Source organism: Rhineura floridana, chromosome 1, assembly GCF_030035675.1.
Source record: "Rhineura floridana isolate rRhiFlo1 chromosome 1, rRhiFlo1.hap2, whole genome shotgun sequence".
Classification (NCBI taxonomy): Eukaryota; Metazoa; Chordata; class Lepidosauria; order Squamata; family Rhineuridae; genus Rhineura; species Rhineura floridana.
This window is the reverse complement of record NC_084480.1, coordinates 48,392,604-48,420,305: the sequence shown is the minus strand read 5'-3', so window position 1 is coordinate 48,420,305 and position 27,702 is coordinate 48,392,604. Positions and strand designations below refer to the sequence as shown.

General features: G+C 41.6%; 1 protein-coding gene across 1 annotated transcript; it reads left to right on the top strand.

Annotated features, from left to right (window-relative positions):
- HEXB (hexosaminidase subunit beta) lies at positions 1-27,702 on the top strand. The gene is made up of 14 exons (XM_061620939.1): positions 1-387; positions 6,039-6,190; positions 11,150-11,215; positions 12,351-12,397; positions 13,622-13,732; positions 16,094-16,195; positions 17,205-17,334; positions 19,036-19,216; positions 20,984-21,070; positions 22,039-22,111; positions 24,515-24,689; positions 25,333-25,429; positions 25,991-26,095; positions 27,435-27,702. Exons 1-14 carry the CDS (start codon positions 110-112, stop codon positions 27,496-27,498), a joined length of 1,668 nt encoding a protein of 555 aa, XP_061476923.1. The 5' UTR covers positions 1-109; the 3' UTR covers positions 27,499-27,702.

The window sequence follows — 27,702 nt, the reverse complement described above, 5'->3', positions numbered from 1 at the left end:
AAGGCCGTGTTGGGCGCGGGCAGGGAGAGCCTGCCTCCCGTCCGTCAGGTGACTGCCGCTGAGCCTTGTTCCTCCGTGGCGAGAAGCCAAGGCAGAGTCGGGCGGAGCCATGGAGCTGCTCGGGGTGCTGCTGTGGGTCTCCGCGACGCTGGCTGCCGCGTCCGTGCATCACCCACACGTGGAGCCCGAAGCCCAGCCACAGCTGCTCTTCTTGAACCGGGAAACGCCGCCGGCCGCGTCCCCCTTCGGCTCCCTCTGGCCCTTACCCCGCTCGCTTCGCGTCTCGGCGGCCCGGCTACAGTTGGCTCCCAGCCGGTTCCAGATCGTCCATGGTCCGGAGTCCTCGGCGGGGCCGAGTTGCTCTTTGTTGCAGGATGCCTTCCGGAGGTGAGCTGAAAGCCTTTTCCATATGGCGGATGCCCTCCGGGACTGGGCACCGAACCCGAACGGAGAGCTGCTCTTTCCTAGCCCAGTCTCCCTCTGAGTTGGTTGCTCTTTCTACAAGGGGCCAGTCGGGTTACCAACTCTCTCCCTTCTCTCCTGGAAGAGCTGTTGTGTTTTCACAGCATGTAAAAATTGGATAGATGAAGCATTTCCTGACGTGGAGATGAAGTGAAAGTAAGAATTGTTATTGCAGAGGACCATCTAGTCCTGCAGCCTGTGTCTAGATGCCTCTCACCAGTCACAGTAGAGCGTGAAGGTGATTGCCTGGAGTCTGCTATTTACCTCCAACAGAGGCGCATTGCCCGTGTCTAATCTCGTTGGGACACATTACTCTTGAGTCTTGATAGATCTGTGCAGTTATCTCTGGTAAGGTGGTGAAGCAGTGGGGAAATCTTCACTTCCTGTATATCTGTGTGTTTTGCACCAATTAAAACAGCCATGTCAATAAGCTCCCAAAAGTTATTAGCCTGCTGGGGGCTGGCAGAGGAACCCCTCTTGACCACAGAGGAAGGATGGAGAGCTCAGTCCCATTGCTGCCAGCCCACTCACCTGCATTGAATTCCTTGTTGCCAGTTGTGATCAGACTAATACTTGAGTGGAAGACTGAACTATCAACCATCTCTGGCCATATGATTGGCAGGGGAGGCTCTATTGGTGGTGCTGCTGCTGGCCAGTTTACATTGGCCTACGACAGGACCTTTTGGGTAGCGGTTCCCTGTTTATGGAATGCCTTCCCTGGTGAGGCGCATCTGTCTCCCTCATTATTAACATCAGAAGGAATTTTAAAACATTCCTGTTCACCAAGGCATTTGTGGCTAAAAGATAGAGTTCCTGGCAACTTTGAAGTTATTAGCTGTTAAGTGTTTTTAAATGTTCTTGATACTGTTTTTAAATTGCTCTGTTTTGCTGCTTTGTTGTTTATGGCCCTTTGGGAGGAAGGATGGGGTAGAAATTAATTAATTAAATAAAGACACAAAAGCCCTGACAGAAAGAAAAAAGGTGGCTACCTCCAAGCTGAGAGAGAGCTATCCTATAGCAATTATAGTAAGTGTTGGTCTCTGAATGGACGGATACAAGTGGATGTGGAGCTCCCATACCTTTGAAGTGTTGTGTTGGCAAGGGAAATATGACAGGAACAGCCTGTCATACCTGCAGTACTCTGCCATGACCATTTGCATCTGCTCTGAATTCCCTTGCCTAAACTGTTTTTACAGGTAATGTATTCTTTCCTGTCTTCCATTTGCTCACTCGGTACCCTGTGCCTAATATGGATAGTTGATCTATTCTCAACAGCAGAGTTGTACAGAATGTTTTGTAATTTCTAGCATCAAAAATGTAAAAAGATGTGTTTTCATAGGGAAATTTTAAATTTTGATGTTGAAGGTTTCCAGTGTTCTGCAAGGGACCAACAGTCACCAGGTAGTGGCTTGCTAATGCTACTTGCTCTCTTCACTGTGGAATGGGATAATTGCACAATAATTATTTCTTGGCTAACCTAAGCACATAGGTTGAAGTGGTCTGAGAGTCAACATCCTTTGACTGGATCAAAGGTTCTTGAGTTGCCTCTTTCATCGCAGGATAAATGATGATCATATAAATATTATCAGGGTTGTCAGTGGATGTTTACTCTTTCAGGGTTGTCTGGTTGGTGGAGTTCTGTGGCCACAATGTAGCACAGAGTTAGGTGTGCTTAGGCCCATTGGCTTAGCATGTGGCTTTGTGGATTGTGGCTAGTGTCATGTGAATTATTCAGTGACAGAAGATGTGAGCAGAAGTACCATGAACACACCTGTTTACACAAACAAGGAATGACCATGTTAAGATTAAAAACATAAAATGATAACCTTTGGATCCTAATGAAGTAAAACAGTGGTTTTCAAACTTTTAAAAAACATAACACTGTATTAGTTTTCAACACATAGTTTAAAGTATTACAAACAAAAAGGGGAGCACATCCTCCTAATACAGTGGATACAACTACAAACAGTAGAGGAAACAAAATGGGCAATGTTTAGGATTGTGGGACTTGATCTTGTGTGGGTGCAGCCAACGTAGTGTGGAAGGTTGTCAAGATCCAATACAAAGATCAAGTTTATGTGTGTACAGACTTGTCTTGTTGTGCCACTCTTGTACATTGTGTACTCTTGGGTATGATCTTAGGGGGCACAGTCAGTTCATGCAGTAAACTGTTCAGACCTCTAGGTTGTGCTGTATAAATTAATAGTGTGCACCCAACACTATCCTGGAACTGCACATATCCAGAGAAGATTAATAATAAGAGATTACTGTCCATCAGGAAAGATTGACATTTGAGGAAGGGCTATATAGCTCAGTGGCAGAACACATGCTTTGCATGCAGAAGGCCCCAGATCCTGTCAACAGAATTTCCAGGTAGGGCTGGGAAAGACTCCATCCTGAAACCTTAGAGAGCCACTGCCAGTCAGTGTAGGCTGTACTGAGCTAGATGGACCAATGGTCTCACTTGGTTTAAGGCAGTTTCTGGTGTTCCCATAACTTTCTCAGTTAAACTCCTGATAAAATTCCCAGAAATCCCAGGATTTTCTTGAAGACAGTTAAAAAAACTGCTGGTCTAAATAAGGCTGCTGAGGAGATGAAAAATGAAATGGAGTGCCTTCAAGTCAATTCCGACTTATGGCGACCCTGTGAATAGGGTTTTCATGGTAAGCAGTATTCAGAGGGGGATTTCTTTCCTCTGAGGCTGGGACGCAGTGACAGCTGGAACACAGCTTCATGGCTATGTGGGGATTCGAACCCTGGTCTCCCAGGTCATAGTCCAACACCTTAACCACTACACCACACTTTCTCAAAATATATAAAACTGACTTGCTTATTGTCATTGGACGCATATTGTCATACTGACATATGAATCTGCAAAATGTATCCATCCCTCAAATTCCACTCCATATTAGTTTGAAATGCAAGATGGCGTTTAAAAACTGCAGCCATCCTTTTTGTGCTTTCTGCAAGACTAAATAAGGAACCATTTCTTTAACCTGGTAACCTCTCAATGTTGGTGGTCAGGGATGATGGGAGAAGTTGTCCAATAACATCGGTAGGGTCACAGGTTAGCCACCACTGCTATAAATAAATAATCTAGAGTAAACCTGTGCAGCTGAATCTGTCCAGTGGGAACCTCCCCCTATTTTTGACACTGGTGTCAAGAATAGCTAACTTTGGTTAAGCTGAAATGGGTCAACCAGAGAGAATTGTGGGAGCCTGTGTTTCCCTAGGACACCCTACTGGGGGAGATCCGTGGCTCAGTGTCAGACAGACAATTTGCAACCTTGCAAGAAGATGCAACTAAACCTTAGCTGTTATCCCTTATCGGCTTCCTGATATGAAAAGTCAGGAAGAGGGGGTGTTGTAGATCAGGACCCCTGGGTGATTCTGTCTAGCCCCCTTATCTTCAAAGGCTTCAAAGGAGTGGATCACGGCAGGGGCGGGATGGCTAATTGCCTCCCCCCTCCTTGTTGACTGATAAACTCCATAAAAATGAAGGATGCTCCTTCAGTCTTTGTTCCCTATTTCCATCTACCCGACTCGCCTGAAGTTTGACAGGGAAAAGCCGTTTGGGGACCAGGCTATTCTACTGTGAGTATAGGATCTAAGTTTAGAAAGTGCTTTGTTATCTTCATGCTGTAAATCACCGGGAATATATGGCATACCAATAGAGTTGCTACAAGCTACTGAGACTGAATCAGTCCAAATTTTGACTAAAATCTGTCAGGAAATATGGAAAACTAAACAATGGCCCACAGACTGGAAGCGTTCAATATATGTCCCAATTCCAAAGAAAGGAGATCCCAGGGAATGCAGTAATTACTGAACTATTGCCTTAATATCCCATGCAAGTAAAGTAATGCTCAAGATTCTACAACAAAGGCTCTTGCCATATATGGAGCGAGAAATGCTAGAGGTCCAAGCTGGATTTAGAAAGGGAAGAGGCACCAGAGATCATATCGCAAGCATACATTGGATAATGGAACGGACCAAGGAATTTCAGAAGAAAATCACCCTGTGCTTTATAGATTACAGCAAAGCCTTTGACTGTGTAGATCATGAAAAACTATGGAATGCTTTAAAAGAAATGGGGTGCCACAGCATCTGATTGTCCTGATGCGCAACCTATACTCTGGACAAGAGGCTACTGTAAGGACAGAATATGGAGAAACCGATTGGTTCCCCATCGGAAAGGGTGTGAGACAGGGGTGTATTTTATCACCCTATTTGTTTAATCTGTACGCAGAACATATCATACGGAAAGCGGGACTGGACCAAGATGAAGGAGGTGTGAAAATTGGAGGGAGAAATATCAGTAATTTAAGATATGCAGATGATACCATACTACTAGCAGAAACCAGTAATGATTTGAAACGAATGCTGATGAAAGTTTAAGAGGAAAGCACAAAAGCAGGACTACAGCTGAACGTCAAAAAGACTGAAGTAATGACAACAGAAGATTTATGCAACTTTAATGTTGACAATGAGGTCATTGAACTTGTCAAGGATTATCAATATCTTGGCACAATCATTAACCAAAATGGAGACAATAGTCAAGAAATTAGAAGGCTTAGGACTGGGGAGGGCAGCTGTGAGAGAACTAGAAAAGGTCCTCAAATGTAAAGATGTATCACTGAACACTAAAGTCAGGATCATGCGGACCATGGTATTCCCGATCTCTATGTATGGATGTGAAAGTTGGACAGTGAAAAAAGCAGATAAGAGAAAAATCAACTCATTTGAAATGTGGTGTTGGAGAAGAGCTTTGCAGATGCCATGGACTGCGAAAAAGACAAATAATTGGGTGTTAGAACAAATTAAACCAGAACTATCACTAGAAGCTAAAATGATGAAACTGAGGTTATCATACTTTGGTCACATGATGAGAAGACATGATTTATTAGAAAATATAATAATGCTTGCAAAAACAGAAGGAAGTAGAAAAAGAGGAAGGCCAAACAAGAGATGGATTGATTCCATAAAGGAAGCCACAGACCTGAACTTATAAGATCTGAACGGGGTGGTGCATGACAGGTACTGTTGGAGGTCACTGGTTCATAGGGTCACCATAAGTCGTAGTCGACTTGGAGGCACATAACAACAACAACATCTGGTGTAGCCCAGCTGAGGGTGATTAGCTTTAAGGAAACAATTGCTGCTCTCTTATTGTATATACCTTTCTTTTCTTTTAAATAAACTACTCTTTTATAGATGGTGTGTATTGACTTGAAACTAATGATTGTAAATCTAGTCTTTGATCGCTGACCGCTACTGATTACTGTTGATTAATGTGGGTTAATACCCTTAGAACTCACATAGCTCTCTGAGATCCCCTCTCTCAGAGAATGTAACCAGGAAGAGGGGTGGTGGCAGAACTACTGGGAGTTTAGGTCTGAAAGGGAGAAGGATTTGCCTGGGAAGCAGAGACCCAAAGGAGTTGGGACTGTTCTCGGAAGCGAATAACCCCCCTTGGGGCGCTGAGGACAAGGGACCCCAGGGGGACAATTCTTTGACAGCTGGCAGAGAGAAAACATTGCATAACATCTTTTTATGCCCTTTGTATTCACTTCCAGGTACTATGAATACATGTTTGGGTGTTCCAAATGGCAGAAATATGACGATAAGAAACCTCTTTTGGAAACAGAGCTATCTTCGCTTCAGGTCATTATTACTTCAGAAGATTCTGAATGCGATAAATACCCAGGTGTCACATCAGATGAGGCCTGTGAGTATCTGATGGTATAGATGTGTGTAACTCCTTTCTTTCCAACTGTGGATTCATTGCAGCATTCTGTAGATCAGGGTGGAGAAACTGTGGCACTCCAAATGTTAATGGACTGCCAATTCACATGACCCTTGATCTTGACCATGCTAGCTGGGACTGATGAGGGTTGGAGTCCTGCAACATCTGGAAGGCTGAAGGTTCCCCACACTTTCATAGATCAGCATCTTTCTCGCATTGGTTTGCCTTGTATTGAACATTAGCATACAGAGTTGACTGTGATAATGACCTTTATTTAATTTTTTGATTATATCCCGCCCCTCCTCCCAGTAGGAGCCCAGGCCGGCAAACAAAAGCACTAAAACACTTTAAAACATTATAAAAACAAGACTTTAAAATGTATTAAAACAAAACATCTTTAAAAACATTTTTAAAAAGGGTTTAAAAACATCTTAAAAAGCAATTCCAACACAGACATAGACTGGGATAAGGTCTCTGCTTAAAAGGCTTGTTGAAAAAGGAAGGTCTTCAGTAGGTGCCAAAAAGATAACAGAGATAGAGCTTGTCTAATATTTAAGGGGAGAGAATTCCAAAGGGTAGGTGCCACTATGCTAAAGGTCCATTTCCTATATTGTGCCATTTTTTTAACCATTCGTTATGTGAGTAGTTGAAGAAAATAGCTTGGCTTAGCTCAAAAAATGTCTTGAATGTGACTCACTGGTAGCTGGATTCATTCTGGATTCTGGATAATCAGGAAAAATGGTTTAATGCTTGACACTTGTCAGTACTTCATGGACTAATCCTGTATGCAGCCAGATTGCTGATTTTGCCTCATGAACTGAAACTGAATGCATTTAGATAATTGGAAGTTTAGAGGAACACAGTGGAACCTGCGACAAAATAAGTTAGCCTGTTGCAATCTGCCACAGGAGGTTCCCCATTCTTGTGTAAGAGATCACTGGATGTGAAGATGACATGACATTTGATTTAATTTTAATTGATAGCCTTGCATAAGTGTGATGATGCATGGGAATCTCTGAAACATGAAAAAAGGAGAAGTGTTTTCTAAAATAACAGCACAATTCCCCTTGCATTTTTGTTGGGCATTGCTACTGTTTTTAAGAAGGTTAGTAGAAATGACTGCTTCCTCTACAGCCCTATCAGGAGGTTTGTTGTTGTTGGTATAGCTGTGTACCCGGGACTGCAACCACAGAGGAGCTGTTAAGCCCTGGGCAGGTGGCCACTGTATGTTACGCTCAGGATGCTGTGTTTGGTTTAATGGGTCACAAGTTATGCAGGCCTGACTTGAATAAATCTTTATTCCTGTTGTTGTTATGTGCCTTCAAGTCGACTATGACTTATGGCAACCCTATGAATCATTGACCTCCAATGGCATCTGTCATGAACCACCCTGTTCAGATCTTATAAATTCAGGTCTGTAGCTTCCTTTATGGAATTAATCCATCTCTTGTTTGGTCTTCTTCTTTTTCTGCTCCCTTCTGTTTTTCCCAGCATTGTCTTTTCTAGTGAATCATGTCTTCTCATGATGTGTCTAAAGTATGATAACCTCAGTTTCATCATTTTACCTTCTAGTGACAGTTCTGGTTTAATTTGTTCTAACACCCAATTATTTGTCTTTTTCGCGATCCATGGTATGTGGAAAGCTCTCCTCTTACACCACATTTCAAATGAGTTGATCTTTTTCTTATCTGCTTTTTTAATTGTCCAACTTTCATAACCATACATAGAGATCGGGAATGCAATGGTCTGAATGATCCTGACTTTAGTGTTCAGTGATACATCTTTACATTTGAGGACCTTTTCTAGTTCTCTCACAGCTGCCCTCCCCAGTCCTAGCCTTCTTCTGATTGCTTGACTACTGTCTCCATTTTGGTTAATGATTGGTTAATGATTGTGCCAAGGTATTGATAAGTTCAATGTTCTCATTGCCAACTGTAAAATCTTCTGTTGTCATTACTTTAGTCTTCTTGATGTTCAGCTGTAGTCCTGCTTTTGTGCTTTCCTCTTTAACTTTCATCAGCATTCATTTCAAATCATTACTGGTTTCTGCTAGTACTTTGTTATCGTCTGCATATCTTAAATTATTGATGTTTCTCCCTCCAGTTTTCATACCTCCTTCATCTTGGTCCAATCCCACTTTCTGTATGATATGTTCTGTGTATAGGTTAAACAAATAGGGTGATTAAATACACCCCTGTCTCACACCCTTTCCGATGGGGAACCAATTGGTTTCTCCATATTCTGTCCTTACAGTAGCCTCTTGTCCAGTGTATAGGTTGCTCATCTGGACAATCAGATGCTGTGGCATCCCCATTTCTTTTAAAGCATTCCATAGTTTTTCATGATCTACACAGTCAAAGGCTTTGCTGTAATCTACAAAGCACAGGGTGATTTTCTTCTGAAATTCCTTGGTCCTTTCCATTATCCAACGTATGTTTGCGATATGTTCTTTGGTACCTCTTCCCTTTCTAAATCCAGCTTGAGCATTACTTTACTTGCATGGGATATTAAGGCAATAGTTTGATAATTACTGCATTCCCTGGGATCTCCTTTCTTTGGAATTGGAATTGAACTCTTCCAGTCTGTGGGCCATTGTTTAGTTTTCTATATTGGTTGACAATTTTTTCTCAAATTTTGGACATATTCAGTCTCAGTAGCTTGTAGCAACTCTATTCGTATGCCATCTGTTTCCTGGTGCTTTGTTTCTTCCAAGAATTTTAAGAACAGCTTTCACCTCACATTCTAAGATTTCTGGTTCTTCATCATACAGTTCCTCCATGAATGAATCCGTCATCCTGGCATTTCTTTGATAGAGTTCTTCATTGTATTGCTTCCATCTTCCTTTTATTTCATCTCGGTCAGTCAGTGTGTTCCCCTGTTGATTATTCAACATCCCTACTCGTGGTTTAAATTTCCTTCTAATTTCTCTAATCTTTTGGAATCTTTATTCCTAGAAGTCCTTTTATGGTTACATGAAGACCCTAAGTGAACTAGAGTTAACTTTTATATTTCCTTAATTGCTATTATTATTATTATCATCATCATCATCATCATCATCATTAAATTAAATTTCTATACCGCTCCATAGCCGAAGCTCTCTGGGTGGTTTACAACATAAAAATCAATATACAATATATAATATACAATTTATATTTGGTTTAATTAAAAGGAAAAACAATACATCACATTTTAAATAAACATAACTAAACAATAAATCTCAACAGTGTACATAACAGAATAACAGAATAAATAAAACAAACTGAACATAACAATTATAAAAATATCTAAAAATATTCTCCAATGTCCCATTGTGCTCATGGTCATCATTTCTTTTTTAAAAAATCCAGAAGTTATAGCAGCCAGTTGATTATAATGGCTGCAATCCAGCACATAGGCTTGGATCCTAAGATGCGTTAAGGCCCTGTTCTTCAACTTTGGGTTCCCAGATGTTGTTGGACTATAACTTCCATCATCCTTGGCCATTGGCTAAGCTGGCAGGGGTTGATGGGAGTTGTAGTCTGACAACATCTGGGGACCCAAGGCTGAAGAACCAGTGACTAAAGGAATTTGTGGAAGAAAATTTCCCATCTCTTCCTAGCCGTTGTCAGATGTCATGTTTTTTCATACAAAAGCTCTTTTGTCTTTTGGCTATCCAAAAGCCTATCAGGAAATATGTGTGTTGTTGAATAATGTGGATTGGGCAGAGGGGAAATTGCTCAAAATTGGTCTTAGATCCTAACGTAAGTTAAAGAAGTTAATGAAAGGAAAATTTCCCATGCCCTCCTTCCCTCTGCAATCCCCACACGCACCATTCGAAATTGTTCAAGAGGGCCGCCCTCCAGAAAAGCTTTTCATAGGACACAGCAGTTACTGAAGGGCAAAGAAGGGATGGACAGCTTGCCTTCCATGAACTTCCTTATATTAACTTTGGTTAATTGCCTTCCCTGGACAGGGTTGCACTTGCCCTGAAGGAGCAGGTATACAGTCTGGGGGTGCTTCTGGATCCAGCTCTGCCACTAGAGGTCCAGGTAGCCTCAGTGGCTAGAACTGCCTTTTATCAGCTGCATCTGATGAGATAACTACGCCCATTCCTGGACTGGGAGAGCTTGGCCACAGTAGTGCAGGCATTGGTACTTCAAAGAGTAGATTTCTGCAGTGCACTCTGTGTGGGGCTTCTATTGACTTGACCCTGAAACTGCAATTTGTGCAGAATGCTGCAGCCAGATTGCTGACGGGAATGGGACCCTGTCAGCATGTAACACCTCTGCTCAGAGATCTGTTGCCAATTTGTTACCGGGCCAAATTCAAGGTGTTACTAGTGGTATATAAAGCTGCTAAAAGCTCGAACCAGTTTACTTGCAAGACTGCTTTACCCCATATGTGTCCGTTCAAGCACTTCAATGTATGGAACAGGCACTGTTAGAGGTGCCACATAATACTTGTTCTGCATTTGTCAAAAATAGTTCTTTTAGTGTGGCAGCACCTACTCTTTGGATCTCCCTGCCTATTGACATAGACAGGTGCCTTTGTTGTGTTCCTTTCGGTACCCTCTTAAAACCTTTTTATTTAGGCAAGCTTATCCAGACACAGAGATGTGTGATCAATCAAAAGATCAATAATTGTTTTAGTTAGTAGCTGTTTTAATTGTTTTAAGTATGTCTTTAATTATTTGTTTTTAACTGTTTTATTGATAATTTTAATGATTTTGTAAACCGCTTAGATATCTTTACATTTAAGTGGTATATAAAATTTGTTAAATAAAACAACTTAGCTGAGGATCCAAGCAGAGATTGCTTAAGTCCCATTGACTTCATTTGGGTACAAGCAGCCTTTGTGCAAGACTGTAGTCAATATTCTTAGAATTGTTTGTCTTTAAGCAAACTGTTCTTTTCATAATTTTTATTACTGCAACTCAGAATTAATTGTCATTTTCTCTTAAAGATCAGCTCCAAGTATCAGAACCTACAGCTGTGCTGAAGGCAGACAAAGTTTGGGGAGCATTAAGAGGTGAGTAATAAGATAAAGGCCAAGGGCCCAGATGATTCTGGGAAGTCCACAACAGGGTATGAAGAAAATAGCCCCCACACCCCATTTGTCCCCAAGAGTTGGTATTTGGAGGAATACTTTCCCTATACACTGAGGTTCCATTTAGCTATCCCCCATGCATTTGTCTAATCCTCTTTTAAAACCATCTAGTCCAGTGGCAATTGCCATATGTTGTGGCCAATAAATTCTGTAAGTCAGGGGTGGGGAACCTGCGGTTCTGCAGATGTTGTTGGACTACAGCACCCATCATCCCTGGCCATTGGCCATGCAGGCTGGAGCTGATGGGAGTTGGGGTCCAGTAACAACTGGAGAGCTAGATGTGCCCCACCCCTGTTGCAAGTTTGCATTCTATGAAGTTTTTCCTTTTGTCTGTCCTAAATTCCCTTCAGATTAGTTTTCATTAGATGACTTGAGTTCTAGAACTTGGTGTATCTCCACACACACCATTCATAATTCTTAGATCTTTATAATGTAATTTTAAAAAAAAAGCTTTCACATATTTTTCATGTGTGATGAACTTGGCTGATTTTTCAACACAGATCATGTGAGGATATCAGCAATTTATGCTCTTGACAGAGCCCAGATTGATATGACCTGTCTTGCAGAGGTGCTTGTTCAATCTGGTGAAACAGAAATGCTGTCTTGGTTGAAAAATGAGTCCAATATTTTGGTGTGTAAATCAGCCCTAAGTGCTTTGTGTGTTTGAGAAATTAGTCAATGAAGACCACCATCTTATATTCAGGACTATTTTTTGTGGGAGGGAATCACTCCAGGCATTCAGAGGAAGTGGTGAGAAAGGAAGCAAATGAAAGACTTGCACTTTCGGACTTTGTCCAAAGACAAAGTGCATGTTCCTTTCAGGGACATTTTGTCCTAGGATAAGGAGAACAAACATCCCGCACATGGGATACACTCTTATCTCCCAACCCCGCCCTCCCAACCTTTGGATGAGACCAAGAAGCTTAGCAAGAGAATGTGCTAGTCACTTGTGCTTTCTAGTTCTCGCCACTTCATTGGAAAGTCCAAAGTGGCTGCTGCATGACATCAGTTGCATTTTGAACTGTTATTCATATTTGGCAATATGTTTGACTTTCAGGTTTAGAAACATTCAGCCAGTTAGTAAATGAAGATGACTATGGAAGTGTGAGTGTTTTTCTTCATGGTACAGCAGACTGCTGTTCATACATTTGGACTTTTCCACAAGTTTGAGCTTTAGCAACTGCTACTGATGCTTTCAGGTTTGGCTGCACTGTGCTGTGAGGTTGGTTCAGAGACTTTGGAAGCTGCAATGTAAGAGAGAATGGGCTACCAGGAGCAAATTAAAGCCTTGCTTCAGAATCTGCACTGGCTCCCTATAGCCTTCCTGAAATAACCCTGGTTGCCTGTTCTCATTAGCTAACTGCATGGCTGGAGCTCCATGTCAAGCTATAGAACTGTGATTCCAGTGTGGTATTCTGGGTATCTGTCAGTTTTCATTTTAAACGGCATAGTAAGTTTCTACTTATTTTTTTTAAGATGGGCTTCAGAAAATAATGGCAGCATCTGATAAAGGCTCAAATGCTAAAGGGAGTCTGTAGGAAGCCTATACTTGCATTGCCGTCATGGATAAATGTATCCCTCAAGGATCACTGGTAGTATGTTGGCTTTGTTATGATTTGTACTCCATTATTGAAGCAGAAGAGCTTGACAATTCCATTTTTTCTTAATTTCTGACAAGTTTTGCAAACTTGTATGTCTGCTGTGCAGTCTGTTGCTTTAGTTACACTTCTTGGCAAAGACGCCAGTAGTTATTTTTCTCTATATTCTTAAAAACACTTGGTCAGTACACTTCATTTTGAGATCCTGGGAGATAACTAGTTTCATTGATTGTCAGATGATGGTATAGCCTCTGCAACTTGGGCATCAGGTACCTTAAAGTGTCCCTAAGCCTCATTGTGTTATCTAAAGTCAATCAAGTCCATTTGTAAACTAAATATGAACAGAGACCATCACTTGCCCCGGCTGCTATCCCATAAATGTCTCTTCTGTTTGGTTTTACTAAAGCCTAAAGCATTTGGGGGCTGAACTTGCAGTAGTTTGTCTAGTTAATCATTTTTTTTAACCAAGTTGTTTTGTTACCCTGGCCCTGTGGAATGGGATGGGAAACAAGTTCAAATATAAATATTGAAGGAAGACATTATTACATTTCTTTTCTGTGACAAATTATCTTGGAAATCTACATAAATATTTTTGTGACAGGTTTAATACGGTCTTATAGTGGGATGCATCATATAAATTATTTTTTTCCTGTGCATGCTATAGTATCTTACCACAAAAATTAATTGAACAATCTGTTGAACATTTTCTTCCTCTCCTTTATTTAAATAGTTCTTTATCAATCAATCCTTTATTGCTGACTCCCCAAGATTTGCTCACCGAGGGATCTTGCTCGATACTTCAAGGCATTTTCTGCCTTTGAAAACTATCCTAATGAATTTGGTAAGAGTGGCAACTGTCATAGTCACCTCCTCCTGTCTTCTGATACTATACAATTTTAAATAATTTTAAATTATTAAAGGAAGTCAAGAGAAATGAAACTATCTTTGTCCTTACTATGATTAATGTTAAAATCACTTGAAATGTTTACCATGTTAGCAGCAAAATGGCTGAATGTCCTGCAATATATAGGACTGTCATCCAGAAAGGCATCTGCAGCTGCAATTGCTGGTTATGGCAGATGATGCGCTACAGACTGGGATGGGTTACCTGTGGCCCTCCAGAAATTGCATGATTAAAATTCCCATCGCTCCTGACTACTGGTCATATTAGCTGGAGCTGATGGGAGTTGGGAGTCCAGCAGCGTCTTAAAGGTGACAGGTTTCCTATGCCTGGTCTATAAGCACACTGTTCTATTTCTCCTCTAAGACATATCCTGGCTATACTGTACTCATATAGCAAATTAAGACTGCAATCTTATGCATGCTTACTTCAGAGTAAAGTCTATTGACCTCAGCAGAACTTTCTTGTGAGTTGATATGCATAAGATTGCACTGCACAGCGTAGTTTAGATTTCTTGCAGAGACAGGGCATGAACATTAAAACATCTGGCAGGGTGAGGTGTTACACACATTTGAGCACACTTCCATTTTGATCCCCAAAGAAAGAGCAGCAAAAGTTCTAGCTTAAAGTGTTACTGCTGGCACGGTGTGAAACATTCCAGCTTGCAGAAGTAATAATACGGGCATTTGGGGGCAGATTGGAGATGTGTCCATACTGCTTTCAAACTCTTAACAGAAGTTGTGCTTTCTAGAGACCAGTGCTGAGAAGTCTGCTTTTCTGACTTAGAATGAGCATGGAAAAAACTGTTCCTGCCCATGTTTGTATCTTCCAAGGGACAACACTATCTCTCAGGCTCTGGTTGTTCAGGAATCTTTTCTAGAAACATTGCATAATAAATCACAAGGCAGAGTTTTAGGAAAACCTTCTGTGATGTTTTCTTCTCCCTAAGAAGAGAATGGAGTAGCACACTTGACCCTAAATTCAACATAGAGTTAAACATGTTTAAGCTCATTGAACTTGATGGGTTTAAGCATGGCTGTGCTGGATTTAGGCTCCTATGTTTGAAGGAACAAGTTGCTCATTTTGTCAACCTACCTAGACAATGCTTACCGAAGCTTCCCCCACATTGTGCCCTCCAGATGTTGTTGGACCCCCAACTCCCATCAACCCCAGCCTAGTCCAAAACATCTGGAGGCCACCAGGTGGGGGAAAAGCTCTGTTCCCTGTTGCTAACTAAACTAGTGCTAGCCTTAGTCCAATGTGTGAATTGGACACAGAGGTCCATGGAAGGAGATGGACAGAAACTGACTTTTACACACCTCTTCTTTCCTTGACAACTCCTGCGCTTATTATTACGCTTATTTTTTTAAAAAAAAATTAAGGGCAGCAAAAATATTTTCCAGGAGGGCTGCTGGCACTTTTGGGGCTGAGCAAATGGAGGGCAGGCATCCAGCTGACTGGAGAAGCCTCAGCAGGACTGTTACTCTACGGCTCGCAAACATTGACTACATCCCCTGGCATCCTAGCTGCCTCATCAGAGTGCATCCTTGCATCTCACACAGAGATGCCAAATGAATATGGGTGGGACACAAACCAGCCCCAGCAGGAAGAATGGAGCATCTTCTGACCCCTGAAATCAGGGCACATAATGTGGCTGTCCCTGAATGCCCACAGGTTCCTTGGCAAAGGATGGTGCCTTTATCAAAAAAGGCTGAATGGGGTGGCTGAGGAAGAAGGAGAGATCTCAGAAAATCAGATGCAGACACCTGAGTGGGGCTCCCTTTCAGTTCAGTATATTTTGTCCTTTCTGGGTCACAAATAGCTGTTTCAAGCAAATGGATTTAACTCAGTGCTTGGAGACAGTGATTCCTCTCTCATTGTAAGCATCTGGGTAGTTAGTTAATGGCTGTGCGCTCTCATCTGGGATATACTACAGTAACTGGAAAGGACCTTGAACACTTGCTTTGGCAACTGTATTGCTGCCAGGCTGTTACCATTGGGTTTGCTAGCTGCATAGAAATCAAATAGCGAGGGATAAAGAGCAATGCAGTAGCACTTAAGAGCAAGTTTAATGTAAATCTATTTAGGATTTGGGGTAAAGGCTTTGTTTCATTACAGTTTTTCAGAATTGGGAATAATGTAGGAGTTTGAAAAGCAGTGATGAGGTCGCTATACCACTGAAGAATATAATTACTGAAAGCAAACTTTGCTGAGTGAAAGATAAAAATCCTCCTTTAAAAACTATTTGCTTGTCTATGCAAAGCGCCTAACTGAAACACCATCTTGCCTTCTATGTCTTAGGATGCTATGGCATTTAACAAGTTCAATGTCCTGCATTGGCACATTGTAGATGACCAATCCTTTCCTTATCATAGTATCACTTTTCCTGAACTGAGTGCCCAGGTAAGTAAATGTCACATGGAACCTTCTGAAAATCCCCTGCCTATTATTATTATTATTATTATTATTATTATTATTATTATTATTATTAAATAAAAAGCTTTTTCAGAACTTGAACTCTAAAATATATTATGTTGCATAAGTTGCTATGCAAAAGCCATAATGCAGGGATGAGGGACCTGTGGCCCTCCAGACTTCGTTGGCCTTCAACTCCAATCAGTCCTAGCCAGCATACTGAAGGACCACAGGTTCCGCATCCCTGGCAAAATGATAAAGTCATCCGAGAAAACAGTCCGGAGGGTCCTGCCCATTCTTTTTTGGAACAACATTATCACAAGTGTCATAGGGGTAACCATGTTGAGTCTGTTGCAGAAAAGACAACAAAAGTTCAGTGATATGCTGCAAGCACAGAGGGCGCACTTGGTACAGTCAAAGCACTGCCTTCTGTTCCTTAAGGGATCAGCACTTTGCAGCATGACTGCAAGAGCACCACTGTAATGGAACAGGGAATTTGTAAGATTTCTTTCTGTTTGCTAGTGTGGAAATTTTCCCATGACTCTTCCTTTTAAATGTAAGAGGAGTCCTCCTTGATCAGACGAAAGGCCACCTAATCCAGCATCTTGTTTTCCCACAGTGGCCCAACAGTTCAGTTTAAATAACCCAGGTAGCATTGGTGATTTCCCCATTTTTGTGTGCTTTTCTCAGTCGGCTTTATACAATAGACTGAGGTGTGTGTTAAAAATCAGCCATCACCCCGACTTTTGTACAACATCTTTATTTTCTTAGCCTTGAAACAATAACACCTTAGCCATATCAGCTGCAACTTAATTTCAAATTGCATCTGGAACACTGCCAACTTATCCCCACTGAGGGGGACATTGAAATTGCTCAATATTACCAATCCTTGAGAGATGTAACAGGATTCTGCAGTCAAGTTCAATCTGCTGTTCAGCCTTACTGACATCTTTTACAATGTGATGCCAGGAAGAATTGTGTGTGGACATTTTCACAGGGGTCCTATTCATATAATCATGTTTACACTCCTACTGATGTCCGTCTCGTGATAGAATATGCTCGGTTACGAGGGATTAGAGTTATCCCAGAATTTGATACCCCAGGACATACAGCATCTTGGGGGAAAGGTAAGATATGTATTCTGAAATGCTTTTGATAGTGAACCTGTTGTAGGAAATAGCTGAGTGCACCGTCTCAATATGAAACAAGCAAACAAAAGTAATTGAGTGCAAGTGCAGATTTATTAGGAAGTATAATTTAAATCCAAAACAGTTCACGTTTTACCACACTGCATATAATTTAACTGTTTCCGGGTTTGGCCTTTAAATCTTTCCTGTTGAAGAACTGATAGCCTAAATGTGGGTTGAGCTTCTTAATGTTGGGATAAACCTGCCTTTGTACTATATGCTGATAAATTATTCATGTTGATGACAGACTCTGCCATCTAGTAAAATAGTATTGTGAACAATAAAGAACCACTGCTGGTCAATATAGACAATTCCCTACCTTTTTATTGTACAGCAGGCACATATACCATCCCACCCAAATTTAAACCAAAGCTGTCCCTGGCCACATCCACACCAGACCTTTATTTCTCTTTAGACAGTAATGGCTTCTCCCAAAGAATCCTGGGAAGTGTAATAAGTGAAGGGTGCTGAGAGTTGCTAGGAGACGCCCTGTTCCCCTCACAGAGCTTCAATCAGAGCAGCTGACTGTTAAACCACTCTGGCCACTGGAAGTTTGTCAGGGGAATAGGAGTCTTCTCTCAGCACCCTTCACAAACTACACTTCCCAGGATTCTTTGGGGGAAGCTATGACTGTCTAAAGTGAAATAAAGGTATGGCGTAGATGTGGCCCCCTGATTAGGCAAGTCCAGCTGCTGTGAATCTGGCTTTTAGAACACTGACAGTTGGTTCTTACTGAGCATGCCTGGCCTTATCATTGACTTTAACGTTAAATTTCTTAAATTAATTAAAAATCAGCCATGCATTTTTAAAACTTTAAAACTGCAGAAGATGAAGGTCAGAGTATGGGGCAAGGTCACTAATAGGACTACAGGTACTCTGTGAACATGGCTGATTTTTAATTAATTTCAACCCGTTATGAGAACTCTGACAGAAAAAAGTCCAACAGGGGTCTGTTTTTCTCTCTCTTTTACACTTTGAACTCTTGATTCTCTCTGACTGTTTTGTGTATTGCCATGAAAACTTAGAGGGTTGTTAAGCATTTCTGAGTTCAGGACTATAAGTTGTGTAAGTTTTTTTTTTAAAATGAACTTATGGGAAGAATCAGAATGGCATGGGGGGTTTAACATTGCGGAATGCGAAAAATCCATGCTGGCCATAGTGTAACAGCCACTCTTGTGGCTGTACAATACTGAGTTAAACAGACCAGTGGTCTGCCTTAGTATGAGGCAGCTTTCTATGTTCCTAGTATAGACATCATTTCTACCAATGTCAAGAATTAAAATTTAGAAGACTCAAGGAAGTGGAAACAAGCATTCAGTAGGGAAACTAATGTTCAGTAGCCCTGAATGTGGGACAGAAAGTGCCAATCTCTAGAATAAAATGACAAATGTGTCAAGTGAATGCAAACCACTTGTGAGTCATAGTTTTCAAAATCTGATAATCTGTATAAATTGTATTAACCGTGATGCGTGCAATTTTTAAACAACCTTGAAAAAACATTATTTGTGTTCTTGACTATATAAAAATTTATTTAAATTCTTGGAATTGTTTTTAAAACAAATATAAGAGTTGTAGCTTTGTATGGTGCAAAATAATATGCATCTTCTGAAGTTAATCTTGTTTGTGCATGTTTTATTTAAGGGCAAAAAGATGTCCTCACACCATGCTACAATGGAGAACATTTGAGTGGGACTTATGGGCCTATAAACCCTGTTTTGAATTCGACTTATGATTTCATGGCGAAATTATTCAAAGAAATTGGCAGTGTATTTCCTGATGACTTCGTCCACTTAGGAGGAGATGAGGTGGACTTCAGTTGTTGGTACAGTGTTAACATTAAGAGCCTAACTGCTTATACATTTGAAATCTGTCGAGCTGGAAACTGTGACAGAAAGGATAATAATAATACAGGCCAGGATCCTTAGAGCCTTTCAGTTGTGCATGCTCTGGATCCCCCCCTCCCCGTACTATTATCTCTTGTATTATGTTGGAGGTTATGTTCCCCTGACTTTGTGGTTTGTTAGACAAAATGGGAAGTTCAGTATTGTGTGGGTGGAGGCTTGTCTCTGTAGTGGTTTGGATTCTACCAGTTTTCCTGAGTTTGGGACCGAGGTCTGTTGGAAGAACGTATGGATGAAAATCACAGCAGAATACAACAGACATTTAAAGAATTTTGAAAATCAGTGGGACTTGCAAATGGTCCACTTTGGCTGGATCATGGCCTGGATATGCTTAGGAGGTGGGTGAAGGAATAAGAGAATTCTCAGCACCGCATAGGTTCTGGCTGCCTTAGAACGTCTGCACACACATAACTGTTGAGAAGAACTGCAGTGCTGGAGCAGATGACTAGTTCACCAAGCTCAGGGGTGGCTATCCATTTTTGCCCCAAGGGCCGCATTTATCATTGACCTGTCCTACAGGGGCTGCATGCCATTGGTGAGTGCAGTGGCAGCTGGTGGCTCCATGTCAGTGGGGCAGTGGAATCTGCTCCAGGCTGTAGTCTGAACTTCCAAGGAGCTGTCCAAGGTGCTGAAGCATTGCCCCACTGACATGGAGCGACCAGCCGCTGCTGAATGGGTGGGACCAAATGTGCAGATCCACTGAGGAGAAAGGGCTGTTGCCTCCTTCCTGTTCACCAAATGATTGATCTGGATATGGGGAGGGGGATTTGCCATGGGGCCGGGCAGAGAGGTTTAAACCTCTCCACTGCCAGTGCTGTCTCTGCTTTAATTTTTCTTTTCCTTTTTGCTGCTGCTGCCACCAAAATTGATGGGATCTAGAGGGAGCAGAAAAAAATTGCTTGGGTTAACCACCCCTGATCTAGCTCAGCAACCGTTCCAGTGGTCTGGATGAGTTCACAAGTAGGGTGTGATTGCAATAACTCCTCAGCCCCTGAAGTGGTAATAGCTTCAGTCTTTGGATAAAGTAGCACTGACATGTAGAAACTGTGCGATATGAACCAAACACAGCCAAGTGTTTCGGTTTGACAACCGATTGACACTTCCCATCAACCACTTTTTCCTCTGTTTTATTTTTATTTATCATATAAAGGTATTTATATACCACCCTCTTGTGAATCATTTGATGCATACCTGATACTCAAAAACAGGACGCTTATCAAAACACTGGTGGGTTACCATACATGTCGAGTAGGCTGTGATCTGGCTTGTTCAGTCACAAATCTGGCTGCTACCATGGCTTGCCACTACTGACCATCTTGCCTCCGTGTTTTTATTTTCCTATGCAAGTTACAAAATCTCACCATAAACGGTGTTACTATAAACTGACCTTATCTGAATTACTTGGATTTTGTTTCTCTTGCTCATCTGTTGTGGAGCCAGGGGGCACCATTATTCCATCATTATTAATTGTGCCTTCTTTCCTACAGCCATTGGTTTTAGCTGTCCTCTGCCATAGATTCCCTGTTCATAAGGGGTGAGAGTTCTGAATAAATGGGAGGATTCTGGGGTCAGTGAGTAGCATATTCTTTTCTAGTGCAGAAGCCTCAGGACCCAGCCCCATTAATACATCTCTAGCATACTGTCGACCTTTGCAAGAAACATAATTGTGTTTCTCTCTTCCCTTATAGGCAGTCCAATCCTGATGTGACCGAATTCATGAAGAAGCAAGGGTTTTGGAGTAACTATAGTAAATTGGAATCCTACTATATTCAGCAGTGAGTTTCTTTCTCTTTTAAGAAAGACTGTTTATTGGCTTGGCTCCTACACAGCGCTGACCCTATTGTAAGCCCAAGTGAAGCTTCCCTTCTGTGCAGTCAGGAAAAAGATTTCTGCTGAGTTTATTTACAGTTTCAAAGAATCCTGGCTTAGCATTATGTGTGAACTAGAAATCATAGTTTAAAACAAGTAAGAGTTGTTAATTTCTAACCTATCATTTGCAGTTGGCTTGTTTAGAAGCTGGCTAGAGTTTGTTTTACACCAAGATCCCTGGTGTGTATATATCATCAACCTGAAGATTCTTTAAAAGCAAAACGAAATTGGCAGAAGTTCTCCTCTCAGCCACATGGGAGGAGGGGAGGGGGAGTATGCACAAGGAGCTTCACTCAGGCACATGGAGGCACAACCTTATGTGTGAACATGACTATTGTGTTCTTGCTGTTTCTCCTACTCGCTCCTTTATCCCTGCAAAAATCACCACTATATTAAGCTCATTGAAATCCATGACTTAATTCTGTTGGTTTGCAATCAAATTCTGCAACAAGAAAAAGTTAACTCAATTTGTATTTTGGCCCAAAGCATTTTTTAAGAGTTAAATTTTTGTTTATAATTTTTAATGTAATATATTATGTTTGGCAAGAAGCAGTGTAGTGGCTGGAAAGATTGGCGAGGTATAAGTAAGGGAAGAGAGGTGTAAGTAAGAGAGGACCGCTAGAAAACGGTATGCAGAAAGGTGTATGTGATGCTGGATGCTGGGGTGGGGGTGGGCATTTTCTCAGTTGCTTCAGTTCTTGAACACTGGAGACTGGCAGACAGTCCCTGCATGTTTTATAGTATATCACTGCCAGCATGAGTGCTAGTAACTTGCTGTTCTTCATTGTTGGGACCCAGTATTGGCTGAAACGTGGGGGTATACATGGAATAAATTGCAAGTACATAACATTTTTAAAATATCCTTTCATCCTAGAATATTGGATATAGTGTCTTCTCTTAAGAAGAATTCCATAGTATGGCAGGAAGTCTTTGATAATGGAGTGAAGGTAAAGTCTGATAGATTATCTGTTCTATTCTGCAATAATGTTCATATGCTGGAGTAACTCAGAAGACTTCAGTAGAGCCCCAAAGGTTCTCTAGACTCAGCTATCTGTATATTTAAGCCCTTTCAGAATTATGTGATCTAATCTAGGGATAGTTTTCATCAAGACAATATAAGAAGGAACTATATTTCTTCTACTAAATTTGACTTGTAATGTAACTTGCTCAAAAATACATACTACATAGTATGATGTAGTCAAGGTCATATACTCTCTGTTGCATTCTTGTTTTATTTGTCTCCTAACTTCTTTGTGAAACTGCATCAGTCTTGTAGATTTTATTATGCAAAATTGACCTCTAAAAAAACAGAATGTTTGCGTCTCTAAGCCTGCTCTGTTTTTATGTTAAGGGTCGCTCCTTATTTTAGGCAATACCAATTAATTTTTTTCAAGTGATCCAGTAAACTCTGTTGGGTCACTTGAAACTTGTAAAAATTTTGAACTGGTGCTGCCTAAACTGAGGAACAAGTCTTAATGCAAAACCGAAATATTGGCAAACCATTTGCACAAGTGGGACCCCCCAACAAGATATTGATGTGGATCCTCACCTCAGACAGAAGTGCTTCTGTTTAAGCTGCCAGCTAGCCTGCCTTCTCTACTAGGGAACTATAACTTAACTATAACTTAAACTGAAGGAGAAACTATAAAGAGCAAAGGTAGGCAGGTGGCAGGCAGGCATGAGAATTGCTTGGTCCTGTCTAGGGTGATTTATGGGCTGACGTCATGCTGAGGGGGGTGGGGTGAGGTCAGTTGAAGGGGGCCACAACCAAGCAAGGTGGAGTTGAAGAGGACTAACTAAGGAAAGGATCAGTCAAAGGTCTTTGGCTGTGCTTGGAAATATGGAGAGAGAAAGGAGCGCCCCTGCTCCTATCAGGTAGTTCTGAGCCTGTTTGCTTAGAATATTGGAGGGCAGCCCAAAGGGGTCCCCAAATAGGTGAGGCAGGGGGACCCTTGGAAGGAAGGCTGGGGCCCACCCTGCCCCATTCCACTTAGGCTGTGCCCAGCTGCCAAGCAAGCAAGGAAGTGCAAGGATGATCCATGTCCCTAGGATTCTCCACACAGCCACTCACATCTCTTTCCTTCTCCTCCATGTCTTACTCTTCCTCATTCCTTTCTGTGCCTCCCATTTCATTCCGCTCTTCTGTTCTCCTCTTTGCTCTGTATCCATCTGGCTTCCCTCCTGCTCCCAGCCATCTCTCTGTGACCTCCCTGCTTCTGTCCTCCCCATATAACTCAGAGCTAGCACAGTCATTTACCCTAAGCAGTCAAAATGCAGCTTGTGCTATGAATGGGCAACTTTGTAGACCGGCCACCTCCTCTCCATATATGTCCGCATGCATTCTACCCCGCTCCCCTCCACTTCACATGAGGGTAATGTTGCTCGCTTCAGAATTTTTTTAAAAAGTAGTACTTCTGAAAAACCCCTGCTTCCCCTGAGCCTTTTCTTCATGGGTGGTACTATTTATTTATTTATATAGAGATTTCTGTCCTGTCCTTGTTAACTACTCAGGGAGCTACATGATAATGAGCACTCATCCTTGAACATTGTTAACAAAGGGAGTGATACTTGCTTTAACACCTAAAATCCAGCGGAGCCTAAAAAAAACTTTTGTGACTATATTCCAAAATAGGCTTTAAATAGCACGGAGCAATCCTTCCTCTAGTGCGGGGGTGGGGAACCTTTTTGACCTGGTAGGCCAGATCTGTATCTATATCCCACTCCTTTGGGACAACCCACCTGTCAAACATCTGGCATCATTATAATAGCAGATGATTGACAGATGGGTTGCCTTGCCCACCTGTCAAAAGTCCCTTGTGGAGTGCTTCCTAAGTGCCTGACAGCCAGCTGGTTGTTCAGGCACTTAGGAACCACAGTGCTGGATGTCGGGCCCAAGCACCAAGCATGCAGCTGGCTTTCTGCAAGGACTGGCTGCACAATCAAGTTCCCCATGGAGAACTCGGTAGCACAGCTGATCCAACCACACTTCTACCTACCCCACAGCTGACGTGAGGATGTCTGCTGTGGGGCAGGTGGGTGTGGTTTGGGGAAAGTGGCCACACAAGCCAACATGGGAACCCAGCCTGGCCAAAGTTGGCCTACAGCTCAGAGGTTCCCAGCCCCAGCTCTAATGGGTATAGAACCAATATGTTGATGAATCCCCATGGGACTCAACAGAGTCACATTGGTTGGATAGGAATATGGGAGGTGCACATAACCATATCCTTGAAATACTGTGGCATGCTACCTATCTGCATATGCTTTGGAGAGATGTGGAGAAGTTGCAGACACTGCGCTAGGATAGATTGTTTGACTGCTGTCTAAAACCCATGCGTGTTTGATATCTTCAGCTACAGCCAGACACAATAGTTGAAGTGTGGATTAGAAGCCAGTATCAAGAAGAATTAAGACGAGTAACCAAAGAAGGGTATCGTGCAATCCTGGCAGCACCATGGTACCTGGACCTCATTAGTTACGGCCAGGATTGGATAAAATACTACAGCGTCGAGCCACTAGACTTCTTTGGTTTGTTGCTTTTTTTTCTATGAGCATGACCTAATCAAAGACAGGCATATTTAATTCCCATTGATTCCAGTGAGAAAGTTGCATGTCTCTGCTGCTGTATCTTCCAGTTTAAATTAATGAATTGATAAGATTATATTCCTGTTCACTCATCCACACTCCTTTTATCCAAGTTCTCTCTCTAGTTTGTCAGTGGAGATGACATTCTAGTCTGTTTTAAACAGGCAAGACAAACGTTTACTTTTTGGGAAGATTGATCACAGGAAATAATGTTTTTTATTCATTTCTGTTCTTGCTACAGTGATTCATTCTGTTAGAATGACAAAGTTTAAGAATAGGTATTGAGCCACAAAATGAAAAAATAGCACTGCCAATATTGTGCTCATCTGGGTTCTTTGTGTTCTTCACTTTAAATATAGTCATGATTAGATACTAGGTTGCAACTTACTCTGGATTTTGTTAAAAAAAATGACGTTAAAGTTTGGCATGTGAGTTATCTCAGTAACACAGATGACTACTTCCCCACAGCCACACTACTCAAGTGCAAGAGTTTTTAATGTCTGAAGCAAAATGCTGTTCTTGTATCAGACTAAGCCTATTTTTTAAAGTATGAAATAATCAAATACTTTTTTTCCTTTTCCTTCAGACACAGGGTGGCCATCACAGAAGGAGTTGGTGCTTGGTGGCGAAGCCTGTCTTTGGGGAGAATATGTGGATGCAACTAATCTCACACCAAGACTCTGGTACAGTTCATCACTTGTCTAGTGTTTTTTTTTATTATCACAAATGTTCAGTAGCCCTGATCTAATCTTATTGATGCTGATGTCTGGCTTTAACACAGAGCAACTTACATCAAGTTTTCAAAAGTTTATTTCCCAGAGGTCTCGTCTTCCCTTCATATTAATTCTGTCTAAATGTCCTGGGAAGGAGTACTGGTGGTTCGGAGCTGCAATTGTAGCCCGATTGGCATGGTAACGTAGTGCACCCTTTCCCAATCTGTGCCCTCTACAAATTCCATCAGCCTCAGCCAACATGACTGGGATGATGAAAATGGGAGGGCACTAGGCTGGGAAGGCTGAGCTAGTATGCTATTTATCATGCTGGGTCTCAAGTCTGCTTTGGCCTCACTTTTTATGTCGAACAAAGCTGTATAACTCAGTGTGATAAAGGGGCACAGATTTTTTAAGAAATTGAATATAGTCATAACGTTCCTGTTGCAAATACTTTTTAATCAAATTATTCTGAAGGGACAGTAGCACATCCAATTTAAACAAAGTCTTCTATTCATCTTTTTGTAACTCCAGGCCTCGGGCAAGTGCTGTTGGTGAGAGACTCTGGAGCAATAAAAATGTAACTGATATTGCAGACGCTTATAACAGGCTTAATGAACATCGTTGTCGCATGCTAAGGTAAGAAAATTAAGTAACTAAGTACTTTGTAGTATAATTTAGCAGTGCAGTTCCATGAAAATTCTCTCTGCAAGTATCAAAGGTTGCAGTTACTTCAGTCCTAAACAGGCTTGGTGTAAAACAATCATTTTATGCATTGGTTCTGTGTGTAGCCGCATTTAGAAACTGGCTTTGTTCTCATGAAATGTTCAGGAATATTGACAGATACCAGCTTACTTGATTTTCACATTTCCTTTGAAAAGTATTGGGATAACTCTAGTTGCAGTCCTTTACACAATAAGCTGGCAGTAAGACCCTGACTTACTTCTGAGTAATTATGTATAGGATCATACTGCTAAGTTGCATAGTATTTTCACTTCATACATTGTTCATATGCTCTGATAGTCAACCAGAATTGCAGAATCAGAAAAGGTGTACTGAAGTAAAATTGAATGGATTAGCTACCACCCCTCTCCAGTTGTTTCTTGTGATAAAAACTACTTCAAAATATCCACTTCTACTTTTTTCCTGTGAGACATCTTATTTAACCTGAGCGGTATTTTCTCCTTTGCCATTGAAAAGCCAGTTTTCATCACTGGTACCATTGTGATTATAGTGCATACTACTGAACTGACCATGTGTCCAAGTATTGTCTCGTTTAAAAGAAAAGTTCACTTCTCTCTTCTCCCCCCCCCCAATAAGTTGGCAACCTGACCCAGTGAGTGCTCCATGCAATGGCTCACCATACCCCTAATGTGGCTTTACAGAAACATGATGAAGACTTTGAGGGATCACACATGCCACACATTATCAGCTCCTGTCAAACTTGGCTTGCAGGGGTTGGGGAGATAAGGATCCTGTGAGCAGGCCAGATCCAGTCGTCGTCCCCGCTTATTTGATAGCTGCTCAAGAGACTCCCCAGTCTCATTTTAGCTCTACTTTAAAGCAGTATTTGAATCCAGCCGTAGCATGGCTTCATTGGGAGTTAATGTCAGCTAAAAGAGCGCCCACACCCCCTTATTCTACTTACTGTGGCACACACTAACAGTAACAGTCCACATCTCTAACTTCCCTGCCCCATATCAAAAGTTTTATTTCCTTTTTTAAAAATTGGGACAGCTATGTAGAATTTACCCTATTAGAAAAGTAAGACTATGTATGTCCAAACAAAACACACTTGGTAGCATAACTACAACGCAGGGTTTGCCTGGCTCTTTTCATTGATTCCTAGGAACCCGAGATCTACTAGCACAGCCACTGGGTCGCATTTCACTAAGCCATTTAGCAAGCCTAATTAGTACTGGTTTGATGGTACTTTGTTATCTCAAAAGGGGAAATCATACTCTTCTATCTCCCGCAGGCGTGGAATAGCAGCTGCACCTTTGTTTGTTGGATACTGCAGGGAAGAAGCAAGAGACCCGTAACAGCGGTAGGATAGTACATCGCCAGAAGTGCCTTTCTGGGAAAGAAATCTGCACATTCCTAGTTGAATATTGCACTGGAGCACTCTGTTTTAATTTTGAGATGCTGGAATTCTACACTTGTATCTTTTAGATGTTACAAAATAGATGCTACTGAATTTTTTAGCAAAATTAAAACTGATAGGAATCTGTCATTTATTTTAAAAA